The sequence below is a fragment of the Phyllopteryx taeniolatus genome, chromosome 22 (genome assembly GCF_024500385.1).
Source record: "Phyllopteryx taeniolatus isolate TA_2022b chromosome 22, UOR_Ptae_1.2, whole genome shotgun sequence".
Classification (NCBI taxonomy): domain Eukaryota; kingdom Metazoa; phylum Chordata; class Actinopteri; order Syngnathiformes; family Syngnathidae; genus Phyllopteryx; species Phyllopteryx taeniolatus.
In genome coordinates this window covers 5,904,492-5,926,823 of record NC_084523.1, presented here as the reverse complement: position 1 = coordinate 5,926,823, position 22,332 = coordinate 5,904,492, and the positions used below count along the sequence as shown (strand labels likewise).

General features: G+C 39.1%; 4 protein-coding genes across 8 annotated transcripts in view; 1 reads left to right on the top strand and 3 right to left on the bottom strand.

Annotated features, from left to right (window-relative positions):
- Positions 1 to 40: 40 nt before the first annotated feature.
- On the bottom strand, positions 41 to 4,754 carry LOC133472035 (ras-related protein Rab-19-like). The gene is made up of 4 exons (XM_061762331.1): positions 3,541 to 4,754; positions 1,655 to 1,838; positions 790 to 893; positions 41 to 477 (listed from the first exon to the last, which is right to left on the bottom strand). Exons 1-4 carry the CDS (start codon positions 3,733 to 3,735, stop codon positions 289 to 291), a joined length of 672 nt encoding a protein of 223 aa, XP_061618315.1. The 5' UTR covers positions 3,736 to 4,754; the 3' UTR covers positions 41 to 288.
- Positions 4,745 to 9,850, top strand: LOC133472033 (tetraspanin-8-like). Of its 3 annotated transcripts, none has more exons than XM_061762326.1 (9): positions 4,745 to 4,979; positions 6,009 to 6,074; positions 7,035 to 7,148; positions 7,251 to 7,325; positions 7,384 to 7,482; positions 7,556 to 7,642; positions 8,489 to 8,548; positions 8,630 to 8,713; positions 9,044 to 9,850. In XM_061762326.1, exons 1-9 carry the CDS (start codon positions 4,782 to 4,784, stop codon positions 9,053 to 9,055), a joined length of 795 nt encoding a protein of 264 aa, XP_061618310.1. In that variant the 5' UTR covers positions 4,745 to 4,781; the 3' UTR covers positions 9,056 to 9,850. The 3 variants fall into 3 exon arrangements, with proteins under 3 accessions (XP_061618310.1, XP_061618309.1, XP_061618311.1); XM_061762325.1 differs by having other exon boundaries at positions 9,040 to 9,850; XM_061762327.1 differs by lacking the exon at positions 7,384 to 7,482 and having other exon boundaries at positions 9,040 to 9,850.
- A 313-nt stretch (positions 9,851 to 10,163) lies between these two features.
- LOC133472034 (tetraspanin-8-like) lies at positions 10,164 to 14,768 on the bottom strand. 3 transcript variants are annotated; one of them, XM_061762328.1, is made up of 9 exons: positions 14,502 to 14,767; positions 14,233 to 14,298; positions 13,082 to 13,198; positions 12,374 to 12,448; positions 12,193 to 12,288; positions 12,036 to 12,125; positions 11,746 to 11,814; positions 10,689 to 10,772; positions 10,164 to 10,597 (listed from the first exon to the last, which is right to left on the bottom strand). In XM_061762328.1, exons 1-9 carry the CDS (start codon positions 14,559 to 14,561, stop codon positions 10,463 to 10,465), a joined length of 792 nt encoding a protein of 263 aa, XP_061618312.1. In that variant the 5' UTR covers positions 14,562 to 14,767; the 3' UTR covers positions 10,164 to 10,462. The 3 variants fall into 3 exon arrangements, with proteins under 3 accessions (XP_061618312.1, XP_061618313.1, XP_061618314.1); XM_061762329.1 differs by lacking the exon at positions 12,374 to 12,448 and having other exon boundaries at positions 14,502 to 14,768; XM_061762330.1 differs by lacking the exons at positions 12,193 to 12,288; positions 12,374 to 12,448.
- Positions 14,769 to 18,804: 4,036 nt separating this feature from the next.
- Positions 18,805 to 22,332, bottom strand: part of kcnc2 (potassium voltage-gated channel, Shaw-related subfamily, member 2) — a 48,153-nt gene continuing 44,625 nt past the window's right edge. Inside the window, exon 4 of the mRNA XM_061761591.1 lies at positions 18,805 to 19,461. The gene's annotated coding sequence lies outside the window, so the exon portion shown is untranslated. The remainder of the gene's footprint in view (positions 19,462 to 22,332) is intronic.

The window sequence follows — 22,332 nt, the reverse complement described above, 5'->3', positions numbered from 1 at the left end:
CATTTAATACAAATTGAAGCATTGTCACACCCACAACAGACAAATGAAAAATCTTTTATTGAGCATTTTTATGTCCACTGTCGCCCATGCTCCAGTTTCCTCCAGAGAAGGCGAAGGGTCAAACACTGGCACTTCAAATCCTCAAAAGGTGAAAACGTAGGATCGTAAAAGGAAGAAATTTCAAGGTTCTCCGCATTGATTCTTCAATGCTTCCAAATCACCTCCTGAGTGATGCGCAGCCATTCTTATTGTCCCGATAGGCATCCACTGTCACGTCGTCTAACATCCTCAACAACACGACTTCTTGTCCGCCGATGTGAAGGCGCCCACGGTGCCGATCACTGGCCGGGAGTTAGTCCTGAGGAGAAGTCTGGGCCTGCTGAAGCTGTCCAGCCCATCCTGCTGGACCTGGAGGCCGTTCCGAGACAGAAGCTCCCTCGCCATCAACATGAAACTCTCCTCCACGTTCTGACCCTCCTGAACACATGCGCAGGAAAGCTCTTATTAGCATTTATTCGATATCAAGGATATCAAAGCAGCTATACCAGCCATAGACACTTAAGGTAAAAATAAATAAATAAATAAATAAAAATATATGACATTAACTAGACTGCGGCAGTTTGACACATAGGTCAATCATTATGTGAAAGAACTGTCTTTGATCACAATTATCTGTTATTTTGTGGCTTGAAATTGTATGTATCATTTGATTGATTGATATGATTTCAAATAAATGTCAAGAATTTGTTCCTTTTTTTTTTTTTCGTGTGTGTGCAAAATTTGGGTCACCTTGGCGGATGTTTCCAGGGCAGCGAGCGCGCCCCTTTCTTTTGCCAGACTGCAGGCCTCCTCAAACAAAACCTCGCGCTCATCCTCCAGGTCGCATTTGTTACCTGGTATGACAGAGAGACAGAACTAAAAACCACATACAGCAACCATTTCTATACTACAAACATATCAACTTACACTAGTGATTTCAAATGGGGGGAAAAATGCACCAGTCACCAAGAAATAAGCAGTACATTATTTTATTTATGTACACTTGATATCCAAATTACCTTCTAATGTAATAAACTACACAAAAACAAAATAGTCAACAGGATTGATTATAAAAGTTGACAAATGTACCAACAACATGGCTGCAGATTTTATTTTCTGTTCACGTCACGCGTTTTTGAATAGTCACCTGTTGCTAGGCAGACTGTGATTTTTTAAAAAGCTTTTAAATTGTGATTCATTGAGAAACTGAAATTCAAATGTAGTAAGCCTGACCACCAGAATTGTGTAAATTCCATTTTGTAACGTTTACTTGTTGCGAGGGAGAATTTGTGAAGCCCAATTTTTAAAACTATGATTTATTATTACACTACATATTCTGATTATTATTTTTGAACGTATCCTCCATTATTCACTGAAATTCCTTGGTGCCAAGGAACTATGTGAAAGTGAGAGGAGGAGCTTCATTTAATCAGGCCATAGCCCTGTCTAACAACAAAAAGTAGTGCTTTGCTGCCATTTTGTGGCATCTATATATTCATGGCAGGAATGCTAGACAGAATTTGCCCACCCATCAGCGTAAATGTCGAAATATTAAAAACACTTTTTTTTTTTCACCAGGTAGCCACCTGCTGGATGTGGCGAACTGCACACTCACCGATGAGAACCAGCACCACGTTGGCCGCCCCGTAGAGCTCCACTTCCTGAATCCAGTCGCTGACCGACTGGAAGGTGCCGCGCCGCGTGATGTCGTAGGTGATCATGGCGCCGTGAGCGCTGCGGTAGTAACTTTGCGTGATGGTCCGGAAGCGCTCCTGTCCCGCCGTGTCCCACACTTGCATCTGTTGCAGACAGTACCAGTCACAGATGGAAAAAGAAAGTACTCACACTCCCTTCCAAAGTAGATGTAACTGATATGAGTAGAACTACTGATTCAACGCCTGTAAGAAAATACTGCTTCACAATCATACATGTTCAATTAATACTGCTTAGTAAGAAGGTCGAGTGGATGTTAATCATGCACACATTCACAGGAGCATGTGACAAATTATGTTAGTATAGCAACAGCTGCCTCAGGAACCCTCATCCGCTGCACTTGTTTACTGTAGCATCGACAGCAGGGAAAGGGGAACCAGTTTTTGTGAAGTCCCCTAAGGGGCATACGACATTTACATACACATAAAGTAGAACTATTGCTTATTATTTTACGTACTTTGGGGCCTTTTGTCCTAGATCTTCGCGGTCTGGCTGTCGGTTGTCCACACCAGCATTAAGTGTCTTCTTCTCCCTCCCATTTCATTAGCCTAATACACTGGTGCCTTAAGATACGAGTTGAATTCGTTCCGTGACCCCACCTGTGACCCAAATCATCTTACCTCATAGAACTGAATGGAAAAGCCATTAATCTGTTCCAGCCTCTCCCCCAAAAAACAACAACGAATGTTGGTCAATTTTGTGATTTTTTTATTAAGGAAAATTGCACTCTATAAAATAATAAAACATATCATAAATAAATATCTTAAAAGAATGTAAAGAATTCAACTATGTGCCATTGCGTCTCCGTCGAGTGTGTGTGAGTTGCCTACCTTGGGGCAGTATAACACAGTCATGCAGACAAACAAAGAAGAGTTTCACTCAACTACCCAGTTATGTGAAGCAATATTAGTTGTTCTTCGGAGAGGATAAAGAATAAAAGCCTGTGAGTATTGTTATATTGTCTGTCTGCACGTGTTGCTACACCTTTTGTGTTGCAATAGGCATTGCTTAAAGGATTATCACGCCGCAACAACGATGCTAGTTACGTTAGTCCATCTAAGTATAAAAAAACACCAATGTGCTCGCTGATAACTGTTTTTTCTTTGTCTGTGTAGATTCTGTCATCCAGGCCATGGTTATCCGCAAAAGTTGAATCGAGCCAACTGGACTCTTCCCGTTCGTTAAATTTGTTGTCCCCCCCCCCGCCCCCCTTGTTTTCCAAAAACAATCAAAAGCGAATTAGGCAGTCGTGCGCTTCGGCTAACGATTTTAAACTTGGTTTACAACCGTATTTTGAATTTGACTGTAATTAATCATTGTTAACGTCAGCGTTTGCAAAACCAATCATGGTGTAGCTCAACTACTTATCAGGTCCTTGGCCAAGAGATCACGCGGAGGAACCTGAAGAGCCGGTTCTCGGTTACATAGGCCGGTCGGACTTGTTTTTAGACACTCCAACCAAAAGAGCCCTTGTAATTAAAAAAAAAAACCCACAAACGTTCCGCTTGATGGCTTTGACATCCTTTTTTAAAGACAATTTTTGACAGTGAGCTCGAGCGTGTCAGTGCGAAACCAGCTGACGCCACACAAAAAAAAACAACACACAAAGGCAAAAATGAGGGCCTCATTTTAGTGCTTCCTCATGGCTTATCTTTGCTATAAGCAGTCGCACGCTGGGACTTTTTGCTCAGCTTTGTCTTCAACGGCTCTCTGTGCACTTGTTTTCCGCATATTCGGTATCAAACCCCCCCTGAAGGCCGGTTGCTCAGAAATAAACAGTTTACTGACCTTGACTTTCTTGCCCTCAATATCCAAAGTGCGCACAGTGAAATCCACTCCGATGGTGTTCTGCTGCTTCTCCGAGAAAACCCCCGACTTGAAGTTCTGGACCACGCAGGTCTTCCCCACGTTGGAGTCGCCGATCAATATGATCTTGAACAGGTAGTCGAAGGTGTCGTCATGTTCCGGTCCCGGGTTCTGCATCCTGGAGCAGCTCGGTTGGGGGCGGGGGAGGGGCTGCCTGGGGGGTATTCGGCCCTTTTGGGGATGCCAGTGACGTTTGAGGTTTGGGGAAAGTCAATACACACAAGCAAATATGTCTCACCGCAGGGTGAATTGGAGCAAACGTGTCCACGTCGATCCCGTCCGACCAGTTCCCGAAGACGGTTTGTCAAGGTGTCAAATTGTGCCGTTCAAAGGTTACACACTTCTTCACATTTTCCACCCTGCTCCCAAGTTCTCGATCCTTTTTTTGTCTTTGCTTAGAGTCTCTATTGTCAGACCTTCAGGCGGTGACCGTCTTCAAAGACAAGTGCAACAAAAAAAAAACGAACAAAAAAAGCCCATCCTTTTCTTACCTGGGACTTCAGAGGTGATCCACTTGACAGAAACAACACAATGTACTTTTTTGTGCCCGTCATCCAGTGAGCCGTCTGATCCACCTGCCTCTCCTTCACAAATTGTCCTTTCCCTCCCCCTTTTAGTGCCAACAGTGCTTTTATACTGACTTCAGTTCCTCTCCCCTCTCTCCATAGCACCTGTAGAAACAATAGAATCCCGCCCTACCTGTTCTGGAGAAAACATTGTCGCTGCCCCTTTAAAGAGGAAGGGATTGTGGGAAATGCAGTTCACCTGCACGAAACCTCATTCTCCATGTTTCAAACAGTTATGAGCAATTATGCAGTTCAAACATGGTGTGTGCAAAACAATATATATCCGGGAACACTGTACGAGTTCTCCCATGCAGCATTCCAGGAATATGATCAATAACTATTATGCTTTTTAATGTAGCTTTTTTTTTTTTTTTTTTTTAAATATGCCTAGATACTAAACAAGGAAATACTGTATACTATAATGAAAACAAAGCCAAAGTTATTGCAACCTAGGTTTCCCTCAGTGAAGTTCGAACCGCCACTGTATGCCTATGCCCCTTGGTTACGTCACATTCAACCCGCGATAGCGAGAATTCCGAGTGTCCTCAAATGCAGCCTCATCCAGCGCATCTCTGTGACGTCCCCGCACGCGCTCGGATGCCGTTACGTCCTAAACATCACGAGCACGCATCTTTGGCCGTTCTCCTTCTCCCGTGTGCTTTCGGGGCGTTGTCAAAGCTGGGGGTCTGCGGCGGCGGCGGCGGAGGCGGCGACATGCAGCGGAACGCGGTGGTCGTGGTGGCGGATAAAACGAGCCTAAAGAGGCCGTTCATATTCGCCTGCGCCGTCAATATGGTACGTGAATTTCCGCCCGGTTGATGGGTGAACGAACGGATGCAAAAATGAGAGCCCTCCGGGGCGACCGCCTTTTGCACAGTGTTTTCGGTTGACAACATTTGCAGTGACTATAGCTGGCAGGTGACGTCACGTGGAAGGCCATCCGTCAGAATGCAGTTTTATTTTTGTTTATCTATCTATCTAGCTGTCAACCCGAAACTAGGCTAGAAAGTCAAACTTGAAACCTGAACCCAATTTTGAAACCACAATCCTCTCTTGAAACCTGATCTTTCAACTTCAACCTCCCATGAAATCCAAACACTTATTTTAAAACCCCAATTCTTGCTCGATACTGTTGTAACTTAAGAATGGAGTTCATCTTGAACGATTTGATTGAAAGGGATGCAGCTGAAATCTGTTTGGGAAAGGTTGGAGTAATGTTGCACAATTGGAGGACCTTTCCAAGCATTTAAACTGTGTTCAATACATGGAATTATATCAAATACTATACGTGTTGAAGTACTAAAATGGCTTATTCTTGTCCCCACCCAGATATTGAGTCAATCACAAAAAGTGTATGTTTTAAAATCAATTTGTCATTGTGTAGAAGTAGAATCATGCATTCCTTAAATATACAATTTTCCAAAACAATCAATGAGCCTTTAAAATAAAATGATACAAATCTGACATTTTAAGCTCTTAAAACTGTTTTCCAGTTGCACATTGGTTCTCAAGCTTTTACTACCAAGTATATTAGCATCGCGGGATTCAATTCTAATGTATCACACTCAAAAATAATTAAATATAAATTGTAACTTTATAATACAGGCTGAAGGAAAAACAGTTAAAGATTAAATGCAACTATTTTGTACCAAAAAGTTAAATACAACTGAACTGTGCTTCGACAGTGATTCTTCAAAGCACCGCTAGAGGGAGCCAACCATTTGAGAATTACGATTATTGGGAAATGTGTCAGCTGGGAACGTCTCCTTAACCCTGCAGATTCCTGTTGTGTCTCTTAATGTTGTGTTGTTTACCTCCCCCAAGGCTCTGTGCTTCTTCATGCTGACCATGACGGCGGTGGGACACCGGGACCTCCTGCAAGCGGGCCAGGTGGGACTCCGAAAGGGTTGACGCCGTGGCGAGCATCTCTTGTCTCTCCCACTGCCGCGTCCTTGAGCGAGACAGTGAATCATCTTCACGTCATGCACATGCGACCCTGAACTTTCACCCTCTCCCGCCCCTTTTTACGGCCCTGCTCCCCTCGTCACGTCCTTCAAAAACAATCATCAGAGCCAAATTCATACTCAATAATAACATGCAAACACTTTTAATGGTGTTACATGGATATTAGACACACTTATTGAAACTGGATAATATCCAATTTGTCCCCAATAATGCTAATTTTAACTCATAATGGAAAACCTAAACCATCACTCAACTGATGTTTTTATATATTGTAATATACTCCATTTTTAATTTGTTGGTGTCCCTAATATGAGTATTAGTTGCATTGTAAATTCATAAAAGGATAAAAACATAGTGTAAGACTAATTTCTAATAGCTAAATGACTACTCAGGTTTACGCATTTTAAAAATCTAGTTAAATAATAATTCAAAATATTTGGAAATTAAATCAATTAAGAAAATAATGAAAGTACAAAAAATACAAAATAACTCAAGAATAATGTACTGTATGTTAAAAAATAATTGTACTTTTGCATTCTAGTCCCTTTTTGTACTAACTGTGAATATTACAAAATTTTACTAAATTACTTAAATAGGACCTAAAAACAAGAGCAACAGCTTCAATAATAATAAAATGGATTCAAAAATAAAACCAAATACATTCAGTAATACTATTTAAAAATATATAGGCTGTACATTACTGCAAACTACAATCACAATCATAAACATTATGTCAATTAAAATGAAGCATTATTGTCTTTGTCAAGGCAGCATTTTTGTATTGGCCGTCATTAGACTGTACCGGCCGAATGCTGTGGCCTGCGAGTGCATATACCGTGTAAATGTCAAATATGCGGCTTACATGATTATTATTCATCCCCGCAGCTGGTGTCCAACGTGTCCGTGGTGATTTTGTACATCTTGGAGATAGCCTGCCTGCTGCTGTCCGTGCTCGGCGTCTTCGGCGCCTGCACGGGGAGGAGGTGGTGTTTGATTCTGGTAATTATAACATTCACTACCTCCGTCTACCACAATGTACAGGGGTGTGTAGACTTTTTATTTGTTATTTTTAATATCCCCTGTATGTCTTTCCCTGTGCAGTTTGCAGCCGGCATGGCGGCAGCCAGTCAAACAATCATCGTCAAAACAGCACTAAGCTACCAGGACATTTATGAGGTAGAGTACACGCTCGCGGTGTATTTATTCACAACACAATTTAAGAGGTTCTTTTTAGACAGGGGTGGCAAGAGAGGAGTCCAAATTGCTGTCCATGATGCCCCTGAGTGCCACCAGCAAAGTCAACAGGACCTTGCTTCACAGTATTCAAGCGCATGTAAGCACACAGCATTCAGTATATTCCCATTTCTGGAAATAAATGGAGTGTATTGTGTGTCTGCGCTCACCAGTTTAAATGCTGCGGGCTCGTTGAAGGCTACAAAGACTGGGGCACAGCCATCCCCGCTTCTTGTCATTGTCATTCGCCGGGGAAATGCGTGAGTGTCCCTTTAAGATATATACAGCACAATACAGTATATACTTAACATTATGCAGCCCTGCAAAATTAAGTAAAATGGGAATTGAGATTCTATTTCTCTATTGAATATTGGTCTAGCTGTTATTACTGTATGTCATCAGGGAAATAATATTTTTTTATTGTTAGAATGTTTGATATATCTTAGAATTTGTATACATGTCATTTGGATTTGAATAAAAACAAAAGAATTGCTTAAGCTTCCAGTTAAAAAAAAAACAGAAAATCAATTAAATTAACAATGAAATATCATAATAATCTCATCAAAATCAAGAAAGTTAACAATGAAATAGTATTTTTTTATACAATTATATATATTTTTATCTATAGTTAAATATTTAACTCCATTTTACTAACATACAGCACTTTGTTTTAGCTGCGGTTGCTTTTTAAAGTGCTTTATAAATTAAGATGAGTTGAGATTATCTGCCTATTTAAAAAAAAAAAGGCAGGAAAATTAGGCTCATAGCAAAACATCAACTCAACAACATAAACTGCAACCTCAAAGGTAGCAAAGTTACAAAATAAGCCAAGGTACTGACAACTTTACCTGTGCCATACAGCCTCACTCCATTCGTGGTATTTTAACATTTTAAAGTCACATTTTTGGCTCTAAATCATCCAGCACCAACAAACTTTTGACTGCCTTCTGTTCTTCCTGTTGAGCTTCTACTTTGGTTACAGTTAAGGCACAAACTAGTTAGGCCCGGCTCAATAGCGCCCTCTGTCGACTTCTTTGGAGCACTCACATTTCATGATCAGTTTTTTTTTTTAACTACAGTATTTTTGTATTTTTTTTCTCAATCAGATACGACTGCGAGGAAGCGCCACTCTGGGGGCTCCAAAGAACCAATATGTCTATCAGGAGGTAAAAAAAAACAAAACAAAAAAAACTTTTGATGTAGATGTATTCATAAATATTTACTATTATTTACTGTTAAATCCACAGGCTTGCCTACAAATCTACGTCTCAGCATTGAAGCGAGCTTTCTCACTGGCCATGGGAATTAAATTTGGAAGTGGAGTGTTTTGGGTAGGTCTTTTCTTTCTTTTTTTTTTTTAAATCCTGTACAATTCAATATTTTTTTTAGAGTGGAAATAAAAATAAACAACCGAAATAATGTGGTTGCACAGGTGTGCACACCCTCCTATAACTGGGGATGTGGCTGTGTTAATGAATCACATTCAAATTCATGTTAAATGGGAGTCAGCACACACCTGCCACCCTTTAAAGTGTCTCTCATTAACCCCAAATAAAGTTCAGGTGTTCTAGTAGGCTTTTCCTGGCATGTTTTAAAAATATTATTTCTAGCTGTTCATAATTCCTACCAATTTACTTTTTTTTTTTTTTTTCCCCAGGCAGTCCTTTTGGTGATGAGCCTGAAGCTGATGGTGCAGATGAAGCGCAAACAGGAGTTCATGGCTCTGCTCCAGTCCAATCGATACGTCCCCGGTGCCTTCTAGTCACCCCGGAGCGACCCTTCTTTGAATTTGCACATGTCAAACACAATATGCTGTATACCATTAATAACCAGGCTATCATTTGAATATGTACCAATTAAAATGCACGTAAACATGACATGTAACCCACATGCATTTTGCCTATAAATGATGAATGATGGTCCCGTTTAACGTTTATCAGGTACAATTATGAGCTGTATATGATTATCTTAGCAGGTTAACCAGCGTACTATCCCAGCATGCACTGGGGGAAATGATATTTCCACACACTTAGAAAGTCAGGTATGAATATAATAGAGAAATATATGTAACCGACTCTTTATGTATGTAGCACAGTGTTTGCAATGTTATTTAACCAGATCGCTACAGGTTTGAATGGCTAAACAGGACTCAACAGAAATGACTGAGAATGTTACCACACATTGTACACACTGGAAACCTCCGTTTGTATAAAAGCACATGTATAGAGTCGTCATGTTTGATTTTGCAAACGCTTCTCATCATTGATTTCATCCATTTTCAATTTGTTTGAAACGATGAAAATGTGTGCACTTTGAAGCCAATAATGTATACCGGTATTATTCATGCATTTTTGGGGGGACTTTTTTTGCATCAGATGAACATACAATGTATTCACCATGTCATATACTTGACTGTAAATAGTGGAAATGAAATGTGATAATTGTTCCTTTTGTTTTTTTTTTTTCAATACATACACACAATAAAATAAAAATGCAAAAAAAAAAAATCTCTGTCTTACAATATTTATAATATATTGCTGAAACATTCAAATAATGCTACTTACATGAATAAAATTTCCCATGTGGAAAAAATGATGAAAATTTTCAAATGAGCGTGGAACTTGAATATCCCCTTGAGGGATTATAATCACTACTTAAGTTTTAAAAATATATATCTGATTGGAACATGTTTAAAAGCCGTAATGTCAAAGTAAATTTAACCTGGCTTAAAATCCCCTATTCAATTAAATGTACAAAAAAAAAACACACCAATCTTCCTAATAAGAGTAAAAATGCAACCATTTTATTGCACGATTCAATTTTCAGTTTTAAAACAAACAATAAGAAACACTATACTGTAAACATATCAAAAACTTCATCGTGGGATTCCTTTACATGCAAAAGTCAGCTGAGGAATCACACACTTCCATTCAATTGCACACAATACAACACAGTAATTAGAGGATGCATATTTTGGTTAAGTTAAAATTAAGCTCTGATTCCACACTCATGGCTTTGACCTTTGAGGTCACACACTGGACGTTAATACTTTGTGGCGCATCGTGACTCCGGAGAGGCGATCAGGTGAGCTCCGCGGGCTCGGCGAGGACGGCGTAGTTGCCCGTTTTGGCCTCTCGACTGTACGCCACCACCAGCGTGTCCTTTTTCTCTTTCAGCTGACACAGGACGGCGATGCTCAGCACGCAGGACAGCGCCTGGAGAGAAACGTGACAACAGTGAGGCGGATTCAAAGTCCTTGCACAGAAGCATGAAATAAGAATTGACAGAAATCCCGAGAGTCCGTACCCACAATGAAGTCAAGCCCGCTGAGGTGCCCACCAAAATGTCTATGGCCAGGTTTAAATGTGAGAGGAGGAGCGGAAGGCAGGGCTGCAACAGACAAGCATGTTACACCAAGTTAAAATAATAACTGGATGAGATAAAAACCCAAAATGTCTTTGGAGGTGAGGCTGAATATTGGGCAAATGGGAACCAATAATATAATGTCACAACAATAGCAAACTATTAAAATACCAGCATGACAATATAGTGTACAGCAGTGGTTCTCTTTTTTTTTTTTTTTTAATACCACCATAATGACAAGTTTTCATCAAAAACAAGACAAAGGTTTTAGTCTTAAAAAGTATATTTCCCATTTTTGTAAGTCAATGTAACATTCACACTTTCAACATGACTCAACTAATTAGATGAAAATGTGTTGCAGATGAAAGTTAAAGTTTGTACCGAAATAAAACAAACGGTTAAATGTCAACGTTTTGAAATAAAAGGTAAACACAACTCAACTGGAAGTCACAAATGTACTGAACTTAATAAAAAAAAAAAAAAAAGTTGAACCTATTGTAACATTTACGCACACATGAAATTCAGTGATTCTTTTGTGTACCACTAGAGGGAGCCCAAGTACAAGCACCACACTGAGAATTCACTGCTGTATCCGCACAGTACATTAAAAATGAAAAATATACTCTACTCCAGTGATTGTCGCATTATGTAAAATATTCTTAGAACTGTTGTATAATCTTACATAATAAAATAATAATGATATATTTATGTCAATAATTAATTAGACCAATAGTTTAATTGACATATAATAATCATCATCATCATCATCATCATAATGTATTTCACTATTATTACTATTATTATAAATATTTCAATAGGTGTGTGATCTAATTGACTTGCTGATTGGCTGGGAGACCAGAAGTGAGTAAATATTGTACTGTGCTACTTAGTAAATACTGCATAGGCCTCCTCCAAGTTACTTTATACACTTTTGTCCTGCATACAGACACATCAGCATGAGTTTAAGGCTACTTTTACACACGTAATGACATATTTGTACCTCTTTATAAATCATGACAGGCTTGTTATCTGTGAGCTGGAACAAGCTGCTGTTGCTGGGGGCGGCCACCTACGACACAAGTGACAGCAACCGGTCCAGTAAAAGAACTTTCATTCACTCAGAAGCTCAGAAAGAAATAAGACTCAGCACCGAAAATGTGACAACCGGAAATAAGAGCAATATTTTTGCAGTGTCTGGCCTCTCCATAGTGTGGATTTTCGCCAATTGCGATTGGTTCCGGAACATATCAGCCACGCTAAGCGTAACACGGCGTTGTTCTGCGTACTCACACAGTCGTCCGAGGTGTCGTTGCACAGGCACGACTTGGAGATGTTGTAGCCCCACTCCTTGTAGCCCTGTTGCACTCCGCAACAGCCCAACTAGGAAGCAAACACAGGGAACAGAGAAGCCCTCCATTTTGTGTTCGCGCCTGCTGATGTCACCTACTTCTATTTGGGTTTCCTCCAGCACTCTCAGATCAAGCTCGCTGGCGTTGCTAATTGGCTGCATGCTTAGGTAGAATCTGGACATGATCTTAATGATCTGCAGAAGCGAGAACACACACGAAAACGCTTGAAACGTAATCATCCAAAAACGGGAACGCGAAGAAAATGTGTGTTGAAATTACCACAGGCCGCATGATCAGCAAATGGATGGCCATGTAAAGCACAAACAGGTTGCACAGGATCATTCCAACGGTGAACTGAGACACATACAGTGCATATAAAAAGTCTACACACCCCTGTTCAAATGCCGGGTTTTGTGACATACAGTAAAAAAAATAAAAAATAAGTCATTTCAAAACCACCATTAATATGAGCGATCATTTTGATAACTTATCTGAATTTTTAATCAATCTTTTCCAGAGGCGAAGTAAAAATAAACAACTGAGATGATGTGGTTGCACAAGTGTGCACACCCTCATAACTGGGGACGTGGCTGCTGCCATTTAAAGTGCCTTTTCTGATGTTCTAGTAGGGTTTTCATGGATTTGTTTTTTTTTTTTATGCTTAAGGTTTTGTGCTAACACTGACTGGTACAGTATTTGGAAATGTTCATAATTCCTTCCACCCTGTCTAAGGCCCCAGTTCCAGCTGAAGAAAAACAAAGTCAAATGCAACTGAACCGTACTGATTAAATTAGTCGTACCGCTCTTTGAGCATCACAGCTTTAGTACATTTCAGTCTCTACTTTTTAACTTTTTCTCCAGTACAGCAAGGGAAGCAGTACATCTTTTACCAGAGCATTTCTTTGCACAAGTATCTGTACTTCTACTTACACTAAGTACAGCGTGTGAGTACTTATGCCGTGTGTGTGTGCGTGTGTGTTCACCCACCACAATGAGCACCCATCTCTTCTCTTTGCAGGCGCCATACAAGCCGATGATGGGCAGGACCAGGGTGGTGATGGAGAGCGCGTACAGGACCTTGATGCCCACGATCATGTCCTCTATCTGTGGATTTACAGTATCACTGTAGTTCTCGAGAGGACTTCATAGGCTAGTGTATCAAAATAATGTCTTTGTTATGGTCATAACTAACAAGACATTCTGTATACTTTCGTACATAAAACGACTGCAACATCAAAGCTATTTCCATTAGCCCGTCTATGGCGTATTGCTTTCCGTGTTTGCATTAAGCTAATGGACCTGCAAGTTATAAATACAAAATGTGCAATTCTCTTTGGTTTTAGTTTTAAACTTCAACTAGGATTGGCAATAAAGAGCTTGAAGCAAGCACTTGGATTTTTTTTTTTTTTTTTGAAGAATATGGTGATAATGGTGAGTAAATATTATTTTTGATGAATTTAGGAATTAAAACTCAAACATATGTTTGTATCCTACTGCTTTCCATTGCAAAATGCTACTGAATTGACACAAATGTGGACATGTTGCTCTGATCATTCTTTTTTTATTTATACTTAGTTATTTAATATTTTTCAATTTTTTCAAAGCAGTTGTATAGTAATACAAAAAAAAAAGATCAATAAGCTTATTTAGTCAGTTGACTACTAGTTACAGTGCATTATATTTTGTCTAATGTCCGAATAAATTCTCATTCATGCACTCCAAAAATGCAGACCTGCTCATCTTATTTATGTTTATTTTTTAGCTGATATTTCTCCGAAATATAAAAGAAGTCAGGGCATATTTTAATACAAAAATACATCGTATTTCTTTAATTGAAGTGAATTACTACCAAGTACCAACATTAAAACACAGCGGCCTAAATATTAACTAGATGTAAACAAGACAGAGGTTCTATTCCTAAAATGTATATTTAATATCATTGTAAACCACAAAAACATAATGCACAGTTTGAACTTCAATACTGCTCTTAAATATGGGAAAATGTATTAAACTTAAAAGTTAAATACAACTGAACTGGACTTAAAGGGACACACTCTTTTTTTTTTCTTCTTTTTTTTCTTTTTACATTCCCATAGCGATAGACCAGATTGAGAGTTTGTCAGATAAAGGGGCGTTACCTCGTCGTCCCGGTGGTAGTGCCCGTGGCTGAAAAGGGTCCCGGCCAACATGAGCGCGCCTGCAAGCTGCAACGAGAACAAAACTTTTGTGTTGACAGCACACAAGTTGCGACACGTTACTTCACAACATTTGGGGAGCCTGTTGCAGAGGAAAAAGATTGTCCTGCATTGAAAATCTGTTGTATGAGCACCAGCAAGTCATATAACACATGGTGTGTGTCATGGGAATGGAGTGGAAACCATATGGAAAAAAAAAAAAAAGTACTTACAATCATCAAACTTGTCACAATGATCAAACTCCTTTTCAGGCAGATGTTCACTTTCCCCATTTTGTTTACGGCAAAACTCCTACAGTGTTCAGACAGACAAAAAACAAATACAAATAAAAAATAAGTGGAGAAACAGCGTCTTCTCAATTAGTGACGATTGGAAATGTGCAAAACAAAAAGGCAAAAAAATAAAACAAAGAAAGAACCCAGCCCCCTTCTCATTCCTAACTCGGCTGTTCTGCTGGTGAGGAGAGGAAACAGAGGGGCGGGATTAGGATTTGCATTGGGGATTGAGGGGTGGGGGGGAATGGGGGGTGCGAATTCAACGAAGGATATTTGGGAAGAAAATTGAACAGATGTGCTCATTGTTCATCCGTTGCATAAAGGGAGAACTCCTTCCCAAACGCCTCCATCCAGATGTGTCCCATGCAAAGGAACCCTTGCGAGCAATTACACAACTGTTGGCGTGGTGCTTTTAAGAGCACAACAACCCTGTCGGTGGAAACAGAAAAAAGAGGCACGCACTGGTGCAAGTTGGTCCCTTCTCAGTCATAATAAAGCATGCATTGTCCACCACACACACACTCACTCTCACACACACACACACACACACACACACAAGCAAGCTGTGGAAGTACAGAAAAAGTGAACGCGCAGACACACGAGCACTTCCTGACTCATGGCACAGAACATCCAAACCTTCGAAACCTGACCCTTTTGTTTTTATCCTTGATTTACACACCAAATAAGGGAAACTTTTTGCAGAGATCAATGTTGATTTTCACGCAACAATGCTGTCAAGATAAGCGTAGGGCTTCGCATACCGCCGAGCATAATATTTAGAAAGAAAAAAAGAAAGTGCCTGACTTCATATTTTGTATAGACTATGCATTGCAAACTTTTGTGCTCCAAAAAAAATAAAATGACAGATGGGCAGGGTTAGTCATAGATGAGGTAAAAAAAAAAAAAAAAAAATTATAATTTTTTAAATCCAATACATATATATATCTATCTATCTATCTATCTATCTATCTATCTATCTATCTATCTATCTATCTACCTATATATATATATATATATATATATATGCCCTGCGATTGGCTGGCAACCAGTTCAGTGTACCCCGCCTCCTGCCCGATGACAGCTGGGATAGGCTCCAGCACGCCCGCGACCCTAGTGAGGAGAAGCGGCTCAGAAAATGGATGGATGGATATATATATATATATATATATATATATAATAAACATGTATATATACACATACATACATACACAACTCAATTTACTCTCAAATGGAATCAATTTTCTTCACTTGGAATTGAAATGCCACGAATCCATTCCAGTCTTCCAGAACACCACTTTTTTTTTTTCCATAAAAAAAAATTCCTGTTTTGAATTAAAACAAACTGAAACACACACACACACACACACACACACACACGCACGCACGCACGCACGCACACACGCACACACACACACACACACAAACAAGAGAATGTAAAGAAAAATTGCTTTTATAAAGTGGAATTACTGTCGATACTGTAGTATTCGTGTGTCTTTAAGGGGCGTGGCCAAGTGATTTACCTCAGGAACTGGAAGCAGGGTTAGTTCAGTGTGAGTGACCGGGTGTGAGTTGTGGTCTACAGCAGTTCCTTGTGAGTGTTCTCCCAGTATGTCGTATTCGACCGTTTGTCTCTGTCAACAAAAAGCTGAAAGTTGGATCAGCGACCCGCCTATGAATTATTTTACCAATATTTTTGATTGGATTATTTCAAATAGTCGAATGAAGCGATTATTTAATTAGTTTAAAAATAAAAAAAAATAAAACATTTTCACCAAACAATTTTATGGGAAAAATACAATGATTACAAAACGGAGCTGGCAAAACTTTGCCCAACCCTACATTAGCAAAACAGTTGATGACCAAATTCGAAAGGTCTACTTCTCAGGCTCCAACTATAGTTTCGCATACAAAGTACGGCCGTGTTTCCAAGCTTCGACAGGGCCAACCTTTCGGTTTGCGCCGAGAGCAGAAAACCATCTGTGCAGCACGTCACTTGCGATTCCGTTGACTCCTTCACGTGTCACGTTTACATAAAAAATGGGATCCAGATTTCCTCATGCTCGGCAAGCTTGCATCCCCCGCTGTCCCTCTTTCCAAATCATCACAAAAAGGGGAGTGGGTTCTTGCTACTTTCTGCGTCGTGCTAAAGCTGTTTACACTGTGTTCGCAGCGACCACCGAAGCCCCGTTTCATTCAAGGTCAAATGTTTGCTCTCTAAAAATCAGTCACAGTAGATATATATTGTATACATGTAAAAAATTATGAAAGTGCATCGTGGACTGTGGCTCGTTTTGTCCACATGCGAGGCAGTTACAGTCTCAGTATACGTGTGCGCTGACGCCGACTCTGGGGCCGGCCCAGGCAGGGGAGCTTCAGTGTTTCCTGAGAATCTAAGCCAAATAATCATGTGTTTTGAAACAGACGTTGATTGTTCTGGAATACATGACTTCATGTGGGGAATATTCGCTCTGCTCGCACACGCAAAGGCCTGTGTTCATTTTTTGTTTTGTTTTAACTCAAGCTCGGCTCCTTTGAGGAGACAAATGCAAAAGTTACGGGAAAAACGCAGCGAACGCGTCCTAAAACCGCTCGAGGGATGTCAATGCGATAACCTTTCGCTCACCCCGCACATACTGCGAAAACAGGGGAGTCGGAAACAGCTATCCAAGCAGAACCGCATTGAAGTTAATATGAACACCATGCAGAGTGGAGGAAGTTTCAGAGGACGTTTTGGACGGCTGAACTGTCAGGAAGTGAACCTTCGCTTTGGAATCATTTATCTCTTGCATTCCTGCATTTTTTTCTTCTTCTGTGACTTGTATTTCGACTCCTTTTGAAAGTTGGATCATCTGACCTCTGTTACCAATTAATCAAGGACCATCGGAGGGTGATCGGGAAACCACAATAAGAAAAATTCCAGGAGACAGACGACTGGAATTCTTTTTTTTTTGTCGGCGTCTGTGATTAGCATCTTGATTGATGACAAAATTGTAAAGAAACAGCTGGGACCGCGGCACGAATGACATTGAGTCGAACTCAGATACATTCCCTTTGATTGGATTATCAAAGCAACATTGTGAATAAAGCCTTCCAGCGTAAACAGCGCAAGAGTTGGGAATCATAAAGCGATTTTTCAAGGGCTGATGATGACAATTATTACAAATAAAATATGATCCATCCATCTCTGAACCCTATTAGTCATAGTGTATTTATAACACGAAGTAACAAGACTAATTTAACACAATTGTTTTTAAATCTCTGGAGGAAAATGTATTTAATATGCTTTCTAGTTTTATTTTGCATGAATAACAAGAAAACAGATCATTCAGAATAATGCCACAACTATTCCTAGAAATTAGTTTTTTCATTTGTACTTAAATTTAGATTTAGGTTGTTTAATTGTCTTGAATTAAAAATGTAATATGCTGCATTGTTTTGCTAAATTTTTTAACATAAACGTAATTTTATGTTTTCCAAATTTGATTACATTTTAATTTTATTTTATTTGATTGAAATTATATTTTAAATGAATTAATTTACATGACTGAATCACAAAGTTAGGGTTTTAAATCTATTTATTTTATTATTTCCTAATTTAATAAAATGTTTATTATTTAATTCTCTGCATTTTTCTTTGGTGTAAGTAAAATTCTTAATCATTTTAGGTTACTTCTGGATCATATATTTCTTTTATTTACTTATATTTTGCATATATTCTAAAAACGCCTTTTCAAGTAAATGTTAAACCTAATTATTATTTTTGTTATTGCTACAAATCGAAGTCTTTCTCGAGGTTCCATACAAATAAGTTTAAGAAAAAAAATCTTTTGACACAGTTTATTTGAATCATTATTTAAGTAGTTTTTATTTCACATAATGTGACAGTGGCTTACAATTACAATAAATACAATTATTAGGAATAAAACCTTATTTTTTTAGGTAATATATATTATATATCATAATGTAATTTTTCTTAAAGTGTTTTTACGAAGAAAATGTCAGTTTTCTACGAATTGCGGTGTATTATACAAAATCTTAATGGGAACAGTTTCAGTTGGTTTCCCTTTATTTCACTGCAGCCACAAAGTTAAGCCAGAAATTTAAAGACACTGTAGAGCTCGTCACGACAAGGCTTTTGTAATGCTGTACAAATGTATGGGGGGGGGGGACACACACACAAAAAAACTCACCACCATCATTTGTCACAATGACGAAACTCCTTTTCAACCAGATGTTCATATTTCTCATTGTGTCTCTTGCGGTGCTCAAGGGGAGAAAAAAATAATAATAAAGGTAACAAAATAAAAGCTTTCTCAACACATTGACGATTCAAAATGTGCAAAACAAAAAAGAAAAGGAAAAAAAGACAATAAAAAGCCAGAAATGCTTTTTTTATTGTCATATTTTCTTTCTTTCTCTTGCCTTCTGGGCTGTACTGTAACCACAGTAAAATGTCCAAATTGATTTGTTTGTTTGTTTGTTGTTTGGTGCATTTTCGTGTTGATTCAGACCAACAAGGATTCTTCAGATGTCGATAAATCGTTATTATTATTATTCTGATGTTGGTCCTTGTTCCAAAATGCGGAAGATCACGTGTGGAAGCTGTTTCAAGATAAATAATGATGCCAATAGGAAACTAGGGTTATTGTTAGGGTTTAAAAAAATAATAATAGAAAAATATTTTCAAGTAAAACTACTTTGAAAATAGGATTAAAATCTAATATAGCTCAGAAAGGCTTGGGTGAAAGATGACGAAACGTGTTTTGCTGCAAAGCAGTGATTTTAAGTGAATGGTGAAACAATTTCTTCAAGTTAACCTTCAAGTGCTGCGTTCTGTCATGACCTGTAGATGGCAGCAGAGGCATTCCAGAATGAGAGGACATTCCCCCCTGCCCCCCTGCATGAAATCCAGACACAAAATACAGAAACATGTACTTGTTGTGTACATCATAGTTCTCCCGAGACAAAATGTAACTTTAGCTGGAGTGAAAGCGATTCCTAAATATAATTTGAAAGACCCTCTAGAATGTTGGTATGATTTTGTTACGTCTTCCTTACAATTGTTAAAACATTGTGTCGTGTCACAGGCATTTGCCATAGTGGCAATTATGCCCTGAAGTTGTCTCAACACACACAAAACCTTTTTAGCCATCTCGAGGAAGAGAAAAGAAAAAGCGAGCTACACGACTCAGAGGAAATGACATCATCAAGCTCATTGTTCTATGGGTTGACCAATTGTGAGTCCTCTTCTAGTTTTCCTATTTTTTCAATATTTGGAGCTGTAATGAGGTGCGTTTGTTTATTTATTGTAGCCGCTGGTGGGGCCCATTCTAAATCGCTAAAGGTCACGTCAGCCGCTGGTTTGAAAGTGCTCCATGTTTTGGAAGTTGTGAAGCGGTGGACGACGACATTTTTTGAATTGGATTGACTTTTCTATTTACCACACTTGCCAAAGCAAATACAAGTCCTTTACCAAATTAAAAAAAAAAAATAAAATAAAATAAAATAAAAATATAAACAAAAGTTAAATACAACTGAACTGTACTTGCGGATTTTTTCACTTTTTGAGAATCACTAGTTTGGAATTTAACATTATATCACATTAGATTCTTTAATATTGTAGCGTTTGTTCGTAATTTATTATTTACTACTGCAGAATTTTTTGTTTTAGGAAGCAAATTTGTGTTTTCTGGCTATTTGGTTATTGTTTGTGGGGTTTTTCTTTCAAGTCACTAAGAGACGAGTTGTTTTTTTTTTTTCTTTACACAAACGCAACATGAATAACAATCAAGAATAAACAGGAAATTACTTTGAGCTTATCTAGATACACGCAGACAAAGAAAAAAAAAAGCGCCACACAATTAGTAAACCCAGTGACACACGAGAAAACCTTCAAACTTTACAGACCTGTGGTTGTTTGCCAGTGGTCCATTTGAATCCGAAAGCCATTTTCCTTCAAATATATCTTACATAAGCCTTTTCATATCTGTCGCTGTTTTGTCGTGAGTGTTCCTTGTTGCCATGACGCCACAGGGATGAATGGTGTTTGAAGGGCAAATGGAGGGGAAGGCCCAACAAACCATTTGAATTAGACCGAATCCCTGTAAAGAATGAGTTTCCAGAAAAAAAAATGGAATGTCTGACCCTCATTCAAGATGGCGAGAGGTATTGTTTTTACCCCTTTTGTTTTTTGTGTGTGTTTTAGCAAAAACTTGTATTTAACCACTGCCGTAGCCTATTCCAGAAAATACCTTTTGAATTTCAAAACCAGCGATCTGATGAGCACGCGGCAAAGGAGGGTACTGAAATGAAAAATGAAAACAATTACAGCATCCCTCAGTGTGACGGATGAGGTCATAAATCAGACGATTCCTTTTGAAACGACAAGTTAATGAGAAACGATGTCTTGCTTTCGCCGCGCGATCGGAGCAGGTCAAACGTTTGCGGCTGTCGTTCGTCACCTGATGGTCATTTTGTATTGCGGCTCATCTCGGTCCTCATCCGCCAGCTGCTCTACCTACTTGCGCCTTCAAACTGCTCATTCATTGGAATGCTTTTTCTGTGGCTCAAGCCTTTTCTGATGAAGCCGCCAAGGACGACTTTTTGTAGCGGAACAGAATATCTCGCACCTTCGGCTGGAGGTTGACGAGTCCAATGTGCCGCGGTCGCCATGGCAGCGAGATAATACAGGCTGCCTTCAGGAGTGGCAGCGTGATGAGAGCGCCTTTTTTACGTCGCATTCATTGAGAAGTGTTAGAATAACATCAGTGACTTCATCATTCGCGTGACAATTCATAATTTAGCGTGAGTGCTTTGCGTACTTCTTGGAACGAGCACCGCCTCAAAAAATATTGCCAACATCATCATTTCACTTTTGACACATAAAATGTCAAATAACACAATGACTTATAATTGTGAACAAAGACTTTTCTTTCTTTCTGACACACGTGATGATTCGCCGATGTGTTAAACCGCTGCAGTGTAGCGCCAACTACAGGCTAGGAGGACTTATTGGATGTCAGATTATTATTTTTGATCTCCTTAAGTATCACTTGCTGGTATCGGCAGCCTTCACGAGGACCCGACTCCTTGAAATTCTGCCGGTATCGGCCCGATATCGATTCCTGGTATCGGTACTCGCCCGTCCCTAAACAAAATATGATAATTATGAGTCAATCATTTTCATCATTCTGAAGACTCCTGGTAATATTTTAATCAACATTCAGAACATTGAATATGCCAGAAAGGATGTGAATAATTCTGGCTAAATTGAGCAAATGGTGGAATGTTACGATTTCCACTTTTTGAGCTCGGAAGCATTTCATAACATCTATTAAAGATGTGTTTGCACCCAATAACACTGCGAAACATTAACTTTGCTTATCGCTCTCCTACTCACCTAACTTCATGAGGTGCCTACAAACATATAGTGTAAAGGCGTCACTAAATAACCACCTGCAATGCTTTAATATGAGCTCAAACGATGCAAATGTGCTTATTAAAAGAGCATAAAAACACATTTAAAATGCTGCACGCTTGGATTCAAAGTGAAAACCGCTGAGAGATAGTGGGCCCCTAATTTGCATATTGAGTGGAGAGGTGCGATAATATCAACGTGAAATGCAAAATTCCAAACTTGCACTGTTTATTTGTGATTTGTACACGCAGGATGTAAATGTTAAGAAAGGGCCTTTGTTGAATATATATTTTTTTCCCACTACATTTTCAAAGTTTATTTAATTTATTTATTTTTGGGTGACGCAACCAT